The 19,297-nt window shown below is 38.7% G+C and overlaps 1 protein-coding gene across 3 annotated transcripts in view; it reads right to left on the minus strand.

Annotated features, from left to right (window-relative positions):
• Positions 1-2,653: 2,653 nt before the first annotated feature.
• Positions 2,654-19,297, minus strand: part of PLEKHB2 (pleckstrin homology domain containing B2) — a 53,100-nt gene continuing 36,456 nt past the window's right edge. For 2 of the 3 annotated variants that reach the window (XM_057746353.1, XM_057746354.1), the window contains exons 7-8: positions 8,222-8,330; positions 2,654-5,451 (exon numbers count right to left, since the gene is read on the minus strand). In XM_057746353.1, the coding sequence (XP_057602336.1) occupies positions 5,315-5,451; positions 8,222-8,330 (246 nt within the window). In that variant the 3' untranslated portion in view covers positions 2,654-5,314. The remainder of the gene's footprint in view (positions 5,452-8,221; positions 8,331-19,297) is intronic. The other variant, XM_057746355.1, reaches the window with a different exon arrangement.

Below are 19,297 nucleotides of genomic sequence, written 5' to 3' on the forward strand. Positions count from 1 at the left end.
GACTCACAGCCAAGTGGGGAGTGGAAATCATCAGGAGCCATGATGCTCAGGGAACATGTGACAGAATGAACAAATTTAACATATTAAAGAAAAGACGGACGGAATGACTATACTCCTTGCTGGAAAGGGTGAATGTCTTTGTCTAGGTGCAAACCTGCCCATCAGCTGGTAAGCAGGGAAATAGTTGAGCAACAAAAAAACTCTGTGACCAAATGACATCTGTGCTATATGAACCAACAACTTACATGTAATTTGCAACTACCCACTTTAGTAATCGTGAATGCTGTGCAAATGAGGATTAATAGAAACCTGACTTCCACTGAGTGTGGAAGACAGTTGACCATCAGTATTTACCATTTCCTGTGGCTCATCAGCAGCTGTGGCCAGGGTGACTTCTTCCTGAGCTCAGACTACACCTCCCAAGCCCCCTGCAGGACACTAGGGCCACATGACTAGCTCTCACCACTGGAATGAGAGCAGAAGCTTGAGCACCACTGCCAAGCATGGAGGGAGGTGGGGTGTGTCTTCATCTTTCTCTTCCAGCAGGATGCAGAAGCTCCCTGAGGACTCCAAGGCACCGGACAGAAGCAGCTGCGATCTCCAAAAGACTACCTGGAGCAGAAGTCTCCCTCCCATGCAATCCACAGAGGACACAGACCTGAGCAGTAGTACTTCTGGCCTTCAGCTCCTGAGGTGGCTTATCACAGCAGTCAGCCTTTGTGCATACAGTTGTCTAACTCCCAGCCCCAGGTCTCTGTGTGATCCTGGAGGCTCAGACTAACAGAGGCGCTCAAAACAGTTACCTAGGGAACCCTGCTATCCACTAGTTACACATTATCAAAGAGAACACCTACCTCCAAGAGCCCCACACTGGAATGAGTCACTTCTGTACAACAGCCTTCACTATAGCATTCTTAGCAACAAGTAAAAGGGTACTAGATAAATTACAGGACAGATAAAATGAATGGGGAAGTTCCTTACGTGCTGGTATGGAAACACCTTAGATATGTTAAGTGAAAAAAAAAAAAAAAAAAAAAGGATAAAACAGCATATATCAGCAGTTTTCAAGGTATGATCCAAGGACCCCTGAGGGTGCCCAAGACCCTTTGTGAGGGTCTGCAAGGTCCTCCCTTTCCAACTATGTATCTATGTGAGGCCATATTTATTTCTATACTTCAACCAAAAAACAAGTAACAACAGACTGAATGTATAAGCGGATAGGCAAACCCAGCTATTAAGCCAGATGCTAGATTTTTTCAAATGTGAAAACACTCTGCCTCACTGATTTTGTATTGGAAAATGTTTTTTATAAAATCTGTTTTTAAAATACAATGTTTATCATTTCTTAAGAAAGTTTTCAAATTTCTCAATTTTATTTTCTATTTAATATGGTAAATAATGATAGATGTATAACTCACCTTAAAGAGCTCCTGGCAGGCCTCAAAAATTTAGTACTGTGAAAGGATCCTGCGACTAAAAGGAATGAGTTCCACTGGTTATATACTACCCTTTTTTGTAAAAAAGGAAGAAAAATAAGAATTTATCTTTGTACTAGTTTATATATTCTTGAAGAAAAACTCATGAAGGATAAATAAGCCACTATGAGTGGTTAAGCAAAGAGAAGATAGGAAATGGGCACATGGAAGACCCATTACTGACTCTTTTATTCATTTTGAAGCTGTGTGTGTGTGTATATATATATATATATAACCTATTCAAAAACTTGGGGGGGGGGAGAGGGGAAGAGCCGGAGGCAGCAAGGGCCAGCATGACAGAAGATGAGAATAAAGTCCAGCTGAGAAGTAGAAGGGCTTTTTACAAAGTCTATGTGGAGTACCCCCCCCCACATCCAGAAATAACTGTCCTCATGCAACATACTAGAGAATTCTTCTCTAAAGAAATGAAACCAAGAGATCCAGAGTTTCTAGTATGAGATTCCTAATCTTAAACTATTACAGGCAACCCACAAATCACAATTTAATTAAAGTCTGCAACAGGTGAGATAAACAGAAAAGCTGGCCCAAAGGAGAGTGAGGTAATTCAGAAATAAAAAAAAATTTTTTTTAATCATTTTTTAAAACAAAACAACAAAAAACATGAAGTTGTATACCCAAACATATTGGAGAAATTACTGAACCCACACCGCCAAGTAGACCTGTTGAGGAAGATACTATCAGTTTTTTAATAGTCGTCCAAGAAGTACTGACCCATTATGTTCTTGTGGAAATTACTCTCATATGCAAATGGCACAGGGAAAAAGAATATGTTTCAATATCAGATATAAATCTGTTTATATCTGATATTTACTACCTGTGTGCTCCCAAGAAAAGAATTTAACTTCTGAGCCTGTTTCATCCAGTGTAACTTTGATAATACCTCCCTTACTGAGTTACTACAGGAATTTAATGAGTTACTGTTTTCTGATGTGACAATACATTCCCTACCAGTTAGGGAATGCTCAATAAATGGCATTCTTATTGCCTGTGATGCAGCAGAAAAAGCTATCTCTGTTACTACAAAATAGTTAAAAAACAAAAAACAGATTGGTGGCTGCAAGAGACAGGGGGTGGGGAATGAGAGAGATGCATGAACTGTTTTTATCTTTATAGTGTCAATAAATGGAATTAAAAAAAAACAATAGAAGTCAATGAAATATGCTTTAAGGTTAACAATCATTTAATGTATTAACATTTTCACTTATAAACATACGATTTGCATATACAGGGGAAAAAAGGTTCTGAGGACACAACAGAATACTGGAGACAGGCAAGCAATCAGAAAAAAAGATCAACCCTAATGGGAAAAAATGGAACTGCATTCCATGCCAGTGTCTACATAAACTTGGGAAGGAGAAAGAAAGATCACAAAGGATCACAATTAATGCAGAAAATAAACGTGGGTCATTCTGTCTCAATGGCAGAAACCCCTCCTAAGATCCTGATCTCACGTCTTGGTCTGGCCCATTTCACGGATGATGATCTGAAACACAGCCTCTGGTCTCTCCCTTCTCTTTATACCTAAGACCCTGAAGTAAACTCAAGGAATTAAAAGAACAGAGCTAAGAAACAAGCAGACTGGCGTGTGCGCAATGTCAACGGCCAACTATTTAAAGGACACGTGGAAGTAAAATACTGACTAAACCTGAACAAGTTCCTTCCAACTCACCTAACTTCTTGATTTAGGATTACCTAAGCACTGCCATCTATGAGAGTTGGGGCCAGGGAAATGAAGTATCTCGACTGACCTTTATACCAAGTATGCATTTCCTCCCAGGATCAAGTCACTAGTAACAGTGAATTTCCAAACTCAATTATAGCTGCCCAATGGGGCTGGCCCCGCTAGGGACAGGGACTGGGGATGGGGGTCCAAGCTTCAGTCCACAGCTCTCCCCGTTCTGTCAGAGTGAAGCCAGGGGAACTCAGGGAGACCAACCATTTGCTTCAAAGGCATTTCAGGGACATAACTCAGTATCTGTGGTTCCAGAAACTCCAAGTTCAAAATTAATACCCCAATGCAACATTAAAAACTGAGTTTAGTATTTTGTAAGTTAAGCATACAGCTTAAATAATGACTACCATCTGAACAAAACCATTCTTATTACATATGATGTAAAATAACTAAAGCAACACCTTTAACCATCAAAACCAGTGTTGTCACACATCACATCTGGCAACTTCCTACCACTGTCAAACATCCGAAGAGATGACAGTCAAGTATATTTCTTTTTGGCTGGAAACAGACTATCCAGTGTCAACAAGTACAGTGGAATTGGCTAGGAAAAGAGACCTGTGGTCACCACAAAGTTCATTTGGCATCTGGTTTCATACAGAGATAGATCTATTTAAGCTTGCCTTAGAGATGGAGTGGGTTGACCAGTGAAACAAAAGACTATGCATGTAACCGGCCACACAGAATAAAAACAGAATTTGTGCCACTAGGAGTGTATTTTATGGAAAACAGGGCCACATGGAGTATAGGGGAAGAGATCTTCTATGTGCTAAACTGCCTTTGTAAATGTGCATTTTTTAAAGCATGTGGGACAGAAAACTGGAATAACTGAGGTCTTAAAATTTACACAGATAAAGAAATAAGAAATAACAGAAATCCAGAGCTTCACACATAGTTGGGGCTAAAAATTAAATGGTTTAAGCTTCTCTGTGATACTTGAGTCAGGAATAAAAATAAGGCTGGTGTCCTGGTCGGGTGGAGTGGTATCTTGAGCAGGTTATTCATGTCCTGAGACCACAATTCCCATCTATAACCCGAGTCTCCCCCACCATGCTACCACCAGGGCTCCAGGCACCCCAGGGCTTGGGGACAGCCACAGTGCCCCAGTCCTGCACAGGACAGGAAACGGGCTCTTTAACAGCCTTCAAAAGGAGGAAAAAAGGATTTTCACTGCAGCACAATCCGCTGAAACAGTAACACTGTAACTATGGCTCTCACTCCACTTTCCTCACCATCTCTTAATATTATTTTCTCAGCAAGTAGAAAAATAAGCTATAAGTAGGCTGAAGTGGCAATAAAAATACTCAAAGCAAACACTAGAAACATAATGCCTCTGAATAAAGAAAATCTACCTCCACACACTTGCTTGTAATTGCTTTGCCTTCTTCAAGTTTTAAATGATAAAGCCCTAAAACGCTGAGATTCAAATCTACTCCTAATTTGGGATGTTTTCCAAGGATTGATACCAAAAACAAACAAGTAAGAATATGATGAAAAAACATCATTTTAAAGGGGGGAACTGCCATTCCGCCCATCATCCTGAGCAGTCAGCTTTGCTGGAAGCCTGCGGAACCCCAGAGGCTGTGGGGATAGCACACCATTGCCTCAGGAAGGTTCCAGCCTGCAACTCCTGAAGTAACATGCAGCCAGTTCTGGTCTGAGGTTTCAAAGTCTGACATTAAGCCAAAAAAGCTGTAATTATTCTTGCCACACTCACTCACTCACTCATATATCACCCCGTTACTAGCATAACACTAAAATAAATTATCCCTTAAGCACTAAGGCCTAACTCTAAAAAGAAAATGGCCCTTCAAAACAGGTGTGTTCAAATAAGGTATCCTGAGAGTTCCATAAGGAAACTCCTAGAATGAGCCAGTGCCCCCAAATAGTCCACGTTTTAGCTAAACAGCAGTCCAAAGCCTTCTCTGTGGTGCTTATGTGGATTAGTTACAGGTATGATGTCACTACTTTCAAAAGAACTATTAAAACTATTATTAAAAACATTTTTAACAAAGAGAAATGCCCTGCAAATGATATTATTGCACACAGGGGATCAGAAGCTATGCACATCCAGGTTCCAAGGACTCTAAAAGACCCAAAACAGAGACCCTAAGGCCATGCCTGTGGCTGCTCCAGCCAGCATGCCCAGCGCCAGGTCACTGTCGTTGTCTCGATACCGCTCACGAATGATGACTTGGTTGGCAGGCTGTTGTCCATAAAGTCCTAGAAAAGAAGGGAAAAACAGACCCCTGAGGAGCAGTTTGTGAAGTCCAACATTCACTCAAAAGGATGGCTCACTTGACTGGGACCCTTCTTGAGGTTTCTCCACGCACTGCACCCCTGCTCCTATGGCCTCATCTCCCTTGCAGCACTGGTAAGGTGACTGTGGTGAGTGCTCCCCAGCTCTCCACCACCACAAGCGAAGGTGACTGGACTGGGCCAAGTGAGGACACCTCAATTTGTAAGACGGCACTAAGAGAAAATCAAATTGCTCAGCTTCCCAAGCTCTGAAGTCCCTGACACTGCAGAGAGCAGAATCCTAATGAAGCTGTGAACCTCTGCCTCCAACATGCACTTTAGCCCCCACACTGTGCACACAGGCAGACGAGGAGCGTGGGAGACGCTCAGCCCAGAGACAAGGGGAGAGACAGGAATCCCCACCGAAAGCTAAAAAGGAAAAACCCACCTAGAAGTTAATTGGCTTCTTAGCATTCATATAAACCATTTTTAAATTAACCTTAAATCTGCTAACATGACCTGCTATTCATTTTTAACCTTATGTCTCTAGGAGGAAAAATATTTATGTTAGAGGAAAAACTTCTAAAAAGCAAACTTTAAACACATTTAAAATTTACTGGCACAATTAAAGTTTGCAACTGGAAATGTATTATTTGTTCTCTTCTATATCTCACAACATATTGTCCAATAGCTAATTACCTTTAAAATTGCTCACATACAGCATTAACTTTCCTCTTTGACCCACTATTCTCGTAACAGTTCAACCCTAGGAAAACAATAAATTAATCCAATAGTGATGTGTCTGTGTAGATGAAGAATGGAAGTGAAACCAACAGTGATACTAAAGGCTAACATCTTACCAGTCTAAGTCCTTACAGTCTTACAAGCATTACATGTACTGACTCAATCCTCACAACAACCTTATGAGTTGAGCTTACTGTTATGCCTGTTTTATGGACAGGCAAAAAGTGAGCTACATGGGGGCTGAGGATAGTAAGCGCATGCCGACCCAGGCACTCGGGCTATGTGTGCACTCAGGGACACCCAGGCCCCTAACATGGTGGAGGAAGGATAAAAATCAAAGCCACAGGGTAGGAGAGTGAGACCATTATAAACCTAAAGGCTGATCGAGTACAGGTAATGGCCTTAGAAACAAATGATTTTTTTATGTAATGTTTAAACTACAAAATTGGTGAACTGTATAGCATTCGCTATCACAGTCTTGAAATTTAAAAAATTTCAATTAGGCTACTCCAACTAGTAAAATGTAATACAGTAGGAACCTGTAAGCTGACCTAACTAAAAGATCCCCTGGAAAATCTAAATCTGCATCCCTTCCATTAGCCCGCAGTGTCTCAGAAAGGCTGACTAAGAGCTCCTGCCTGGTTACCAGCACGACGCTGCTCTGGGACAACCACAACTGAGCAGCTTTCCACAGCAAGCACACCGCTGGCTGGGCACAGCACAAATGCAAATGCCTACCGACTGCAGCAGGCCCTCAGCAGCAAGTACTCTAAGGCTGCCCCGAGAGTGCTATCCTCTTTCTTCATGATGAAAGTCAAAGGCTAGGATGGAATCCTATGTACAGAAATTCCCTTCACAAGCACAAGCACAGACAAATAGTTCATTCTTTAGCATCATTATTCTATTGGTTTTCAACTTGACATGAAAAAGAAATTGAGCAAGGCAGAATCCTCCATACTCTATGCTAGAGTGAACTGCATCAGATTCCAGAAACAGGTAACTGGAGAAACTCGCTTTTATTACGTGCTAACGCATGAGAAACCAAAGTAACCACCACTAACTAGAAGGACACTTTGAGTCTGGGGCTGACCAAATCCAGAGACCCTGTGGCAGCCCCGTGGCTTCTCCATGGCAAAAGTATCAGTGACTGCTCACCCTTCTGGTAACACACCCTCCTTTCACTGCTTCTGCGTTAAGGCAGTGTGCTAGGTTTGCTCACAGCCCCTCAGATTTCTGATCTCTCAGCAAGCTCTGGTTCCCATTACAGTCTATGCACAGCTCACTCTCCTGTGTGTCACGCTGATGTGCCATACCCACTGTGACCCGACCCTGCCTGACTTCACCTGCTCACTGGGGTCTGGGAGTGGCCTCACTCTTCAGGCCATCAGCCACGTAGCTCTGGTCCCCCTTGCCCTAGCTGTAGGCTCCAGCACCAGGGCCAGCATTTTCTTGCACCTCTGCCTTGCAGACCTCCCCTTGCCCAGGCTGCATCTAGGACTTGATGCTACCTACACAGGCCAGTCACTCACCCCTGTTTGTTTCGGGTGAGGTGAAAATGGAAGGAGCCTATCAAAAGCCCAGAATAAATACAAGCCCTTCCAGGCCTCTACTTCACCTGCAAAATGGAACATCACCTCAGTAGCGATCATTTTTGAAGGATATTACCAGGAGGAAAAAAACAGGAGAAAGATTACCTCTTATCCCTTAAAATGGGCCTCTTAGTTTGGTTGCTTCTTAATGTAAATGAATTGCAGTAAGTACAAATTCTCTTCTTGAGGACAAATCTGGATACAATAGTGAAGTTTTAAAAAATCAACCCTACTCTAACTTTGTGAAGCAGTGTGAAAATATATAATGCCTTTTTTTTTAAAGTAGCAGAGTGATTTGTGGTCTATAACAAGAAGAAACATAGCTCACTTACCTTTATACCGAGAAATAAAAATTCTTCAGGCTTCACTGATCTACTCACTAAATGAAGAGAAACAAGGAATGAAAGGCTGGCATGAGTTACCTGCATATGGGTACTGGTAGGGTACAGCATAAGCCTGCCCATTTGCAGCATAGACAACTTGAGTTCCTGGCGGGTATGCACCACTGTATGGACCATAGCCATATGCCTGCTGAAAAGATATAAGCCCATTAGAAATATAGTTTTGAAACTCAATATCCATTTATAATAAAAACTCTCAACAAAGTGGGTATAAAGAGAACATACCTCAACATAATAAAAGCTATATGTGACAAGCCCATAGCTAGCATCATACTCAATGGTGAAAAGCTAAAAGGTTTTTCTTTAAGATCAGGAACAAGACAATGATGACTACTCTAGCCACTCCTATTCAACATACTATTGGAAGGCCTAGTCAGAGCAATTAGACAAGAAAAGGAAATAAAAGGCATCCAAATTGGAAAGGAAAAAGTAAAACTGTCATTATTTACAGATGACAAAATATTATGTATAGAAAACCCTAAAGACTCCACCAAAAAGCTATAAGAATAAATGAATTCAGTAAAGTTGCAGGATGTGAAATCAATATACAGAAATCTGTTGTGCTTCTACGCACTAATACCAAACTTTCAGAAAGAGAAATTAAGAAAATGATCCCATTTACAACTGCATCAAAAACAATAAATTATTAACATATACACACTATTATATATAAGACAGATAATCAACAAGGACCTGGTACAGCACAGGGAACTTTATTCAATACTCTGCAATAACCTATATGGAAAAAGAATCTGAAAAAGAATAGATATATGTATAACTGAATGACTTTGCTGTACACCTGAAACTAACATAACATTGTAAATCAACTATATTCTAATATAAAATAAAATTTTTTTTAAAAAGCAAAAATAAAAAAGTACCTAGGAATAAATTTAACCAAGGAGGTGAAAGGCCTGTACATTAAAAACTATAAGACACTGATGAAATTGAAAATACAAATAAATGAAAAGATATTCCAAGCTAATGAACTGGAAGAACAGTTAAAATGTCCATACTATCCAAAGTAATCTACAGATTTAAAGCAATCACTATGAAATTTCTAATGGCATTTTTTGACAATCGTAAAATTTGTATGGAACTACAAAAAATTCAAAATAGCCAAAGACAAAAGAATAAAGCTGGAGGCACCATGCCCCCAGATTTGAAACTATACTACAAAGTGATCACAACAGTATGGTACTGGCATAAAAACATACACATAGGACTTCCTAGGTGGCACAGTGGTTAAGAATCCGCCTGCCAATGCAGGGGACACGGGTTCGATCCGTGCCCCAGGAAGATACCACATGCCACGCCACAACTATTGAGCCTGTGCTCTAGAGCCTGTGAGCCACAACTATTGAGCCCATGTGCTGCAACTACTGAAGCCCATGCGCCTAGAGCCCATGCTCCACAAGAACACAGGCCACCACCATGAGGAGCCCGCACACCACAATGAAGAGTAGCCCCCACTCGCCACAACTAGAGAAAGCTCATGTGCAATAATGAAGATCCAACACAGCCAATAAGATAAATAAACAAACATTAAAAAAGAAAAAGCACCTTAATCACTAAAAAAAATAAATAAATAAAGGAAAAAGAAAATACACATAGATCAATGGAACAGAAGAGAGAGCCCAGAAATAAACCCACATGTATATAGTCAATTAACTTAGAAAAAAAGAGCCAAGAACATACAATGAGGAAAGGATAATCTCTTCAATAAATGGTGCTGGGAAAACTAGACAGCCACATGCAAAAGAATGACACTAGGGCTTCCTAGGTGGCTCAGTGGTTGAGAATCTGCCTGCCAATGCAGGGGACACAGGTTCAATCCCTGCTCCAGGAAGATCCCACATGCCACAGAACAACTAAGCCCATGCGCCACAACTATTGAGCCTGCGCTTTAGAACACGTGAGCCACAACTATTGAGCCCATGTGCTGCAACTAGTGAAGTCCACGCGCCTAGAGCCTGTGCTCCACAACAAGAGAAGCCACGGCAATGAGGAGCCTGCGCACCACAACGAAGAGTAGCCCCCACTCACTGCAACTAAAGAAAGCCCGCTCACAGCAAAAAAGACCCAACACAGCCAATAAAATAAATAAACATATAAAAAAAAAAAAGAATGAAATCAGACCACTATCTTATACCATATGCAGAAATTAACTCAAAATGGATTAAAGATGTAAGACCTGAAACCATAAATCTCCTAGAAAAAAACATAGGTGATAAAGCTTCTTGACACCGGTCACAATCATGATTTTTTGGATCTGACTCCAAAAACAAAGGGAACAAAAGCAAAAACAAATGTCAAACTAAAAAGCTTCTGTACAGGGACTTCCCTGGTGGTCCAGTGGCTAAGCTGAGCTCCCAATGTAGTGGGCCCAGGTTCAATCCCTGGTCTGGGAACTATATCCCACATCCCTGGTCTGGGAACTATATCCCATATGCATGCTGCAACTAAGAGTCTACATGCCGCAACTAAAGATCCCACACTCAGCAATGAAGATCCCACATGCCGCAAGTAAGACCCAGCATAGCCAAATAAAATAGTTTCTTTTAAATGAAATAAAATAAAAAGCTTCTATACAGCAAAGGAAACCATCAACAAAATGAAAAGGCAACCTACTGAATGGGAGAAAATATTTGCAAATCATGTATCTGATAAGTTAATATCCAAAATACATAAGGAACTCAGAAGACTCAAGAGCAAAAAAACAATCTGATTAAAAAATGGGCAGGAGAACTGAATAGACATTTTCCCAAAGAAGAAATACAGATGGCCAACAGGCACATGAAAAGATACTCAACATCACTAATTATCAAGGAAATACAAATCAAAATCACAATGAATTATCACTTCACACCTGTTAGAAAAGCTATTATTAAAAAGACAAGAAATAACAAGTGATGGCAAGGATGTAGAGAAAAAGGAACCCACAAACACAGCTGACAGGAATATAAAGTGGTGCCTCCACTATGGAAAACAGTAATGGAAGGAAGTTCCTCAAAAAATTAAAAATAGAACTACCAGTTGATCCAGCAATTCCACTTCTGGGTATTTATCCAAAGGAAACAAAAACACTAACTCAAAAAGATATCTGTATCCCCATGTTCACTGAAGCATTACTTACAATAGCTGAGATATGGAAACAACCTAAGTGTTCATCAACGAACGGATAAAGAAAATGTGGTCCAAATATACAATGGAATATCATTCTGCCATTAAAAAAGGACATCTTGACATTTTCAACAACAGGGATGGACTTTGAGTTTTCGAAAGAAGTCAAAGACAAATACCATATGATCTCAACTGTATGTGGAATCTACTTTTTTAAAAACAAAAAAATAAGCTCACAGATACAGAGAACAGACTGGTGGTTGCTGGGGCGGGGGGCAGGGGGGAGGTGGTGAACGAACTGGGTGAAGGAGTCAAAAAGTACAAACTTCCAATCATAAAATATATGTCATGGGGATATAGCATGGTGACTAGTTAGTAACACTATACTGCATATTTGAAAGTTGCTAAGAGAGCAGATCTTAAAAGTTCTCAACACAAGAAAAAAAATTCTTTACTATGTATAGTGACAGATGTTAACTAGACCTAGTGCAGTGATTATTTTGCAATATATACAAATACAGATCATTATGCTGTACACTTGAAACTAATATAATATTGCATGTCAATTATATCTCAATTTTTAAAAATACAATTCTGAAACCACTGGGAATACATTAAAATTGGTTCTCCAAGTTTCAGTCAATAAAGTTTGACAGTCTATTAAAAAAATAAAGAACATGAGACAGTTTGCTTATGTCCTTTGTTTTAAGATTCTAAAAAAACAAACCCACAACTGGAATCTACTTTTAGGCTGTAAAATAATGAAGACAGAAAAATACAACAAAAAAGAGAACTGGACTTGCCAGAGATGCCAATTTCAATTCAGCTGTACCCTTAACCTGACCCTCAGTAAGTCATCTAACTACTGTAGGCCTTGCTTTGTTCATCTCTAAAATGATCAGTTTGGACCAGGTGATAAATGAGATTCATCCAAAGTCAATTTTCTCTTGGTGAAGCCAGCCTAGCAGCAAACCTCTCCCAAGCCCAATTTCCAGCAGTTCATGGCAGGGAAATATAAAAGACTGAGGATATTGGGGGGTCTGAGCAGGTGACTGGTGGTTTTCCAGCAGGACACGCCTATGAAAGGGTATTGCCAGAAATGGGCAGTGGACTGCCTCCACTGACCAAGTAAAGGACTACTAGATACTGGGAAATATAGAAACAAAAGGCCTTGGCCGTCTTTATGAGCTCACAGGTGGTGATAGGGCAGACATGTTTACAAACAATTACAATTATTGTCATTATGTGACAAAGGCTATGCACAGGGGAGAACAGGGAGCTGTGGCCTAGCAAATACATAGGCAGATCTAAACCATCTTACAAAAGCAGAAGACGGGATTTATGCTTTTGGGAGACAGAATAGATGCAGATATTGTTTTCCCTATTCTTCCTGCCAAGTACAACTGGAAACCCTGGACATGATAGATACAGCAAATACAAGGAGACTCTGAAAGGTGGAGAGAAGGCAGTCGACTATCTACGGACCTCACGACCCTAAGAAGGACACACAGCGAGATCCCTGGGTTTTCTTTTTGCCTCTTACATCCTAGACTGAATAACATAGATGCAGCAACCAAGAAATGCCACTATGTGCAGACTTTTGGCTGCTTCAAGGAAAGCCTGCTGTCTCTACCCAAAGAACCTAGGCAGGAAAAAAGCAATCTAGCTAAAGAGACCACTTTTAGGCAATAACTGCGCCACTCCAGCCAAACAACACAAAAATAGCTGTGGCTATTACTCCCACCAGCAAAGTCAAGTATGGAGAAAGGCTCTCTCCCACCCGCATTCCAAATAGTGCCAGGGAAGGCCCAGTGGGAAGCTGGGAATTTCACCCCCTGCCAGATGGAAACAGGCCACCCCCAGTCCCATACCACAGTGTCAGTGGAGACCATGCAGGGAGCCAGAACTCCCATCTCTGCCCAGCAGAAACAAGGTGCCCCTTCCTGTCCTGGATCAACAGAGACCCAGTGGAGAGCAATACTTTCACAACCTCTTATCAGTAACCACAGTATCAGTGAAGGTTAGTGGGGAGCAGCAACTCCCTCCAACTCCCAGGCAGGCTGGTGTCAACAGAGACCTAGAGAAGGACCTGAAATCCCAGCCCTCTCAGTACTGACAATGAGCAAGGGTCAACTGGGACCTAGTAGACAACCTGGACTTCCACCTTTACCTGGAAGGAACAAAGCAGACGCCCTCCTCTTCACCAACCAGAGGAACATTAGGAGGAAGTCTGCTAAAATGCAAGACTTACACATAATATTTAAAACAACCAGAGTTTGATAAAAAATTATTCTTCATACCAAAAACCTGGAAGATCTCAAACTGAGTGAGAAAAGGCAAAAGAGACCAACACCAAGATGACAAAGATGTTGGAATTACCTAGGAAGGATTTTAAAGCAGCTATCATTAAAAGATTTCAATAAGCAATTAAGAACACTTTTGAAATACATTAAAAAAAACAGGAAGTCTCCACAAAACCAGAAAAATCTCAGGAAAAACTACATAAAGATATAATATGAAGAATAACCAAATGAAAATTTTAAAAATAAAAAACTAATAAAAAAAAAAAGAAAAAAAAAACCTAATAAATTATTCAATAAATGGACTCAAAAACAGAGATGGCAAATAATCAATGAACATGAATACAGAGTAGAAATTACCCAATTAGAAGAGAGAAAAAGCAGGTAAGAAAAAAAATGAACAAAAACTCTGAGACATGTGGGACACCTAACATCTGTCATCAGTTTCAGAAGAGAAAGAGAATGGGGCTAAAAAAATATTCCAGAAACAATAGCCTAAAATTTCCCAAATTTAGCAAGAAACATAAACCTATGTATTCAAGAAACTGAATGAACACCAAATAAGATAAATCCCCAAATATACACATCACAGTCAAACTCCTGAAAACTAAAGACAAAGAAAGTAGCTGGAAACAATGCACTACTTATGGGGGGGGCGGGGGAGTGGAAATTCGAATGATAGCAGATTTCTCATCAGAAATCAGGAGCGCCAAAGGAAATAGCACTGATTTACCAAGTGCTGAAAGAAATGTCAACTCGGAATTCTATACTAGTGAAAATATTCTTCAGAAACAAAGACGAAATTGAGACATTCTCAGATGAAGGAAAACAGAATTTGTTGCCAGCAGATCTATCCTAAGAGAATGACAAAAGGCAGTTCACTAAACAGAGAGTAAATAATAAAAGAAGAAATCTTGAAATATTAGGAGGTAAGAAAATATGGTCAGAGCAGAATACATGTAAATGTTAATATAATAAAAAATCACATCTTGATTTTTCTAATAAGTTTGATATCTACAGCAAAATTTATAACACCATCTAATACGGTTCTCAATACATGTAAAAGAAATACTTAAAACAATCATACCATAAAATAAAAGAGAAAAAAGGAATTTAGAGCTAATGGTTTGACACTTCACTGGACCTGGCAAAATGTGAACACTTGACTTTGAAAAATGTGTATAACATATAATGTAATAACTAGAGCAACCCCTAAAATAGTAATATCAAGAGATACTCGAAACATTACAGATAAATCAAAATGTAATTCTAAAAAATGCTCTATGGGAATTCCCTGGCGGTCCAGTGGTTAGGACCCTGCACTTTCTCTGCTAAGGGCCTGTGTTAGTTAGATACCTGGTCCAGGAACTAAGGTCCCACAGCGGCACAGTGCAGCCAAAAATAAATAAATAAATAAATGAAAATAAATAATAAAAAATAAATAAATAAAATAAAACATGTTCTAGTAACTCACAAAAAGCTTAACTAAAAGAACACAGAAAAAAAAAACAGAGAAATGAAAAACAGAACCAAAGGAAAACGAAAAATACTTGGCATACTTAGCATATCAAAATTACATTATAAAAAAAATTACATTATATGTAAATGGCCTATGGGGAAGGATAAGAGTGATGGTGTTTAAGGGGTACAAACTTGTAACAAGTATTAAATAAGCCTCAAGATCTAATCCACTGTATAATGAATATCATACTGTATTTATGTAATGTAATAAATATTGCTACATTGACAATCATTTACAATATATAAAGGTATCAAAGTAACATATAGTATACCTTAAACTTATACTATAAAAAATGCAAATGACCTAAATATACCAATTACAAGATAGAGATTTGTCAGATGGGCAGGTGAGGGGATGATCCAACTATATGCTGTCTACAAGAAACTCACTTCAAATGTAATATGTATGTTGAAAGAAAAAAGATGGGAAAAGAGATATTATGCAAACACTAATAAAAAGCAAGCAGGAGTAGCTATATTAATATCAGAGTAGACATAAGACTGAAGAAAATTATCAGAAACAGAGAGGGACATTACATAATGATAACAGAGTTATCCCACCAAGAAAATATAAGTGTGTATGGACCAAAATGACAGAGCTACACACATAAATTAGGCAACTTACATAAATGAAAAGGACCAATTCCTCAAAAAGTATAAAATATCACAACCCATTCAATATGAAACAGAATGAATAGTTCTATAACTATGAAGAAAACAGAATCTGTAATTTAAAATATCCCTAAAAGGAAATTTCCAGGCAGGCCCAGATAGTTTCACCGGAAATGTCTACCAAAGGATTAAAGAAAAATTAACATCACTTCTACACAGTATCTTCTAGAAAATACAAGAGCACAGAACACTTCCCAAACTTATTCATATAAAGCCAGTATGACCTGATAACAAAATAAAACAGACTACCAAAAAAGAAAACTAAAGATCAATATCCTTCATGAATACAGATGCAAAAACGCCTAATAAATATTAGCAAGCACAGAATTCAGCAATAAATAAAAAGAATTATATGCCACAACATAGTGAGATTTTATTCCAGGGATGCAAGGCTGGTTCAAACTTCAAAAATCAATGTAATCTACCATATTAATAGATTAAACAAAAAAAAATCACATGACCAAATCAACTGATGCAGAAAAGGTATTTGACAAAATCCAACACCCATTGATGATAAATACTCTCAGGAAACTAAAAAAGGAAGGAACTTCTTCAACTTGACAAAGAATATCTACAAAAAAACCTATAACTAACATCATACTTAGTGTGGAAAAACTGAATGCATTCCTCCTAAAATCAGGAATAAGGCACCATTGCTATTCAATAAAACATTAAGTTCTAACCAGGGAAGTAAGGCAAGGCAACAGAAGGTATACAGACTACAAAGGAAGAAATAAAACTCTATTTGTAGATGACATGATTGTCTATGTAGTATATATTCCAAAGAATCTTAAAAAAAAAAAATACTTATAGAACTAATGAGTGAGTTTAGTTAAGTTCACAGGCTACAAGATCAACATGTAAAAATCAGCTATGTTTCTATACACTATCAATAAACATGGAGAAATTGAAATTTAAAATACCACATATAAAAATTGAAAAAAAAGAAATATTTAAGTGTGCATCTAACAAAACACATATAGGATTTACATATTGAAAACTACAAAATGCTAGTGAAAAAAATTAAACAGTATCTAAATAGTCCATTTTCATGGACTGGAAACTCAATATAAGATGTCAATTCTCCCCCCAAAAAAACTGATTTCTATCAAAATCCCAGAAAGATTTTGTTGTACATTTAGACAGATTTACATGGAAAGGAAGTGGAATCAGAACAGTTAAAAGAATTCTGAAAAGCAAAAATGAAGTGGAGGGAATCAGCCTACCCAATCTCAGGACTTATTATATAGCTACGGTAATCATAGCTCTGTGTGGTACCAGAGGATGGAATAGAGAACCCATAAACAGACACACATCAATATAGCCAACTGATTTTTTACAAAGATGCAAAAGCAATTCCAGAAAGGATTAAGTCTGTTCTACAAACAGTGATGGGACAATTGGACATCCATATGCAAAAAGAAAGAACTCAATCTAATCCTCACACCTTATTAAAAATTAACTGACACTGGAAAAGACTCATGTATAAATTCTAGGATTATAAAACTTTCGGAAGATAACACAGGAGAAAATCTTGGGAAACAGTCTAGGTGAAGCGTAAAACACAACATCACAGCACAGCCCATATCAGGAAAACTTGATAAACTGGACTGCATCAAAATTAAAAACTCTGTGAAATGCACTATCAAGAAGATAAAAAAAGATATGCTACAGATCACATATCTGACAAAGGATTCCTATCTCAAATATATATATTTACAAACTCTCAAAACTCAGCAATATAAAAATAATAAAGCAATTGGAAAATGAGCAGGGACTTCCCTGGTGGCGCAGTGGTTAAGAATCCGCCTGCCAATGCAGGAGACATGGGTTCGATCCCTGGTCCGGGAAGATCCCACATGCCATGGAGCAACTAAGCCCGTGCACCACAACTACTGAGCCTGTGCTATAGAGCCTGCGAACCACAACTACTGAGCCCACACACCATAACTACTGAAGCCTGCACACCTAGAACATGCATACCACGACAGAGTAGCCCCCGCTTGCCACAACTAGAGAAAGCCTTTGCGCAGCAATGAAGACCCAATGCAGCCAAAAATAAATAAATAAATAATAAATAAATCTTTTAAAAAATAAGAAAGAAAAGAAGCAAAACACATGAAGACAAATCTTACTGAATAGGATATATGGATGGCAAATAAGCACACAAAAAGATGTTCAACATCATAAGCTACTGGGAAATGCCAACTAAGATCACAGTGAAATATCACTACACACCTACTGGAACAGTTAAAAAAAAAACAGTGACAACACCAAGTGCTGGTGAGGACACAGAGAAACTGAACCACCTATACACTACCGACAGGAAAGTGAAATGGTAGAGAAACTCTGGAAAGTAGTTTGTCAGCTTTTTAAAAAACTAATCATATACTTACCATACATTCAACTCAGCAATTACATTTTTGGGCATTTATCCCAGAGAAATAAAATGTTATGTCTGCACAACAACCTGTACATGAGTGTTCACATTAGGTTTAATGGTAACAGCCAAAATCTAGAAACAAACAAAATGTCCCCCAACAGATAAATGTCCCTTGATACATAATGTGATACATCCATACCATGGCATACTACTCAGAATAAAAAGAGGCAGACTACTGACACATGCAGCAATCTGGATGACTCTCAAGGGTGTTGTGCTGAGTGAAAACATCAAAGGTCACATGCTGTATGATTCCATTTATATAACATTGTGGAAATGACAGATATACAGATGGCAAACAAACCAGTGGTTGACAGGAGCTAGGGAAGGGGAAGGAGGGTGTGACTGTAAGAGGGTATAGCAGGAAGGAGATATGAACAGTTTTATATCCTGATTGAGGTGACGGTTATACAAATCTACACATATGATAAAAGGACATAGAGCCAGACAAAAACATTGCACCAATTTCAAATTTCTGGTTTTGATTTTATCTGCCATGTAACAGCTGGGGGATGGGGTGAAGATTACATGAGATTTCTCCATATTATCTTTGCAACTTCTTGTGAATCTATAATTATTTCAAAAGTAAAAGTAAAAAAAAAAAGTGAAAGTGCCTCCCACAATAGAGACTTCCATATGTAGCACTGAACACCTGGTACCTCTAACTAGAGGACACCCCAAGGTATTTGGCATGTGATTTTTTTTTTAAGGTTTTATTTTTGTTTTTTCAAAACAAAAAAGCATTTTTTCTGATGATAAAGAGTATTTAAGTAAATCATTCAGCATAAACTTAAATCATCAAAATCACATTACTGTGATTCATTTTTAAGGTCTATTTTAAAAAGAAAACGTGAACGTGAAGATTATAAAGCAGCTGCTTTATATTATGAAAGCAAAAAATGATTAATAATCTGTTTAAAGAAGAAGTTTAGAGTACATTTCTAATTTCTCTGATTCTGGCTGGCTGAAAGTTTTCTTTTAAAAGGACAATAGCACACAGTCTCCAAGTTTTCCTCACTTAGATTCTGCAAGGCAAAG

The sequence above is a fragment of the Hippopotamus amphibius genome, chromosome 8 (genome assembly GCF_030028045.1).
Source record: "Hippopotamus amphibius kiboko isolate mHipAmp2 chromosome 8, mHipAmp2.hap2, whole genome shotgun sequence".
In the NCBI taxonomy this organism is placed as follows: Eukaryota; Metazoa; Chordata; class Mammalia; order Artiodactyla; family Hippopotamidae; genus Hippopotamus; species Hippopotamus amphibius.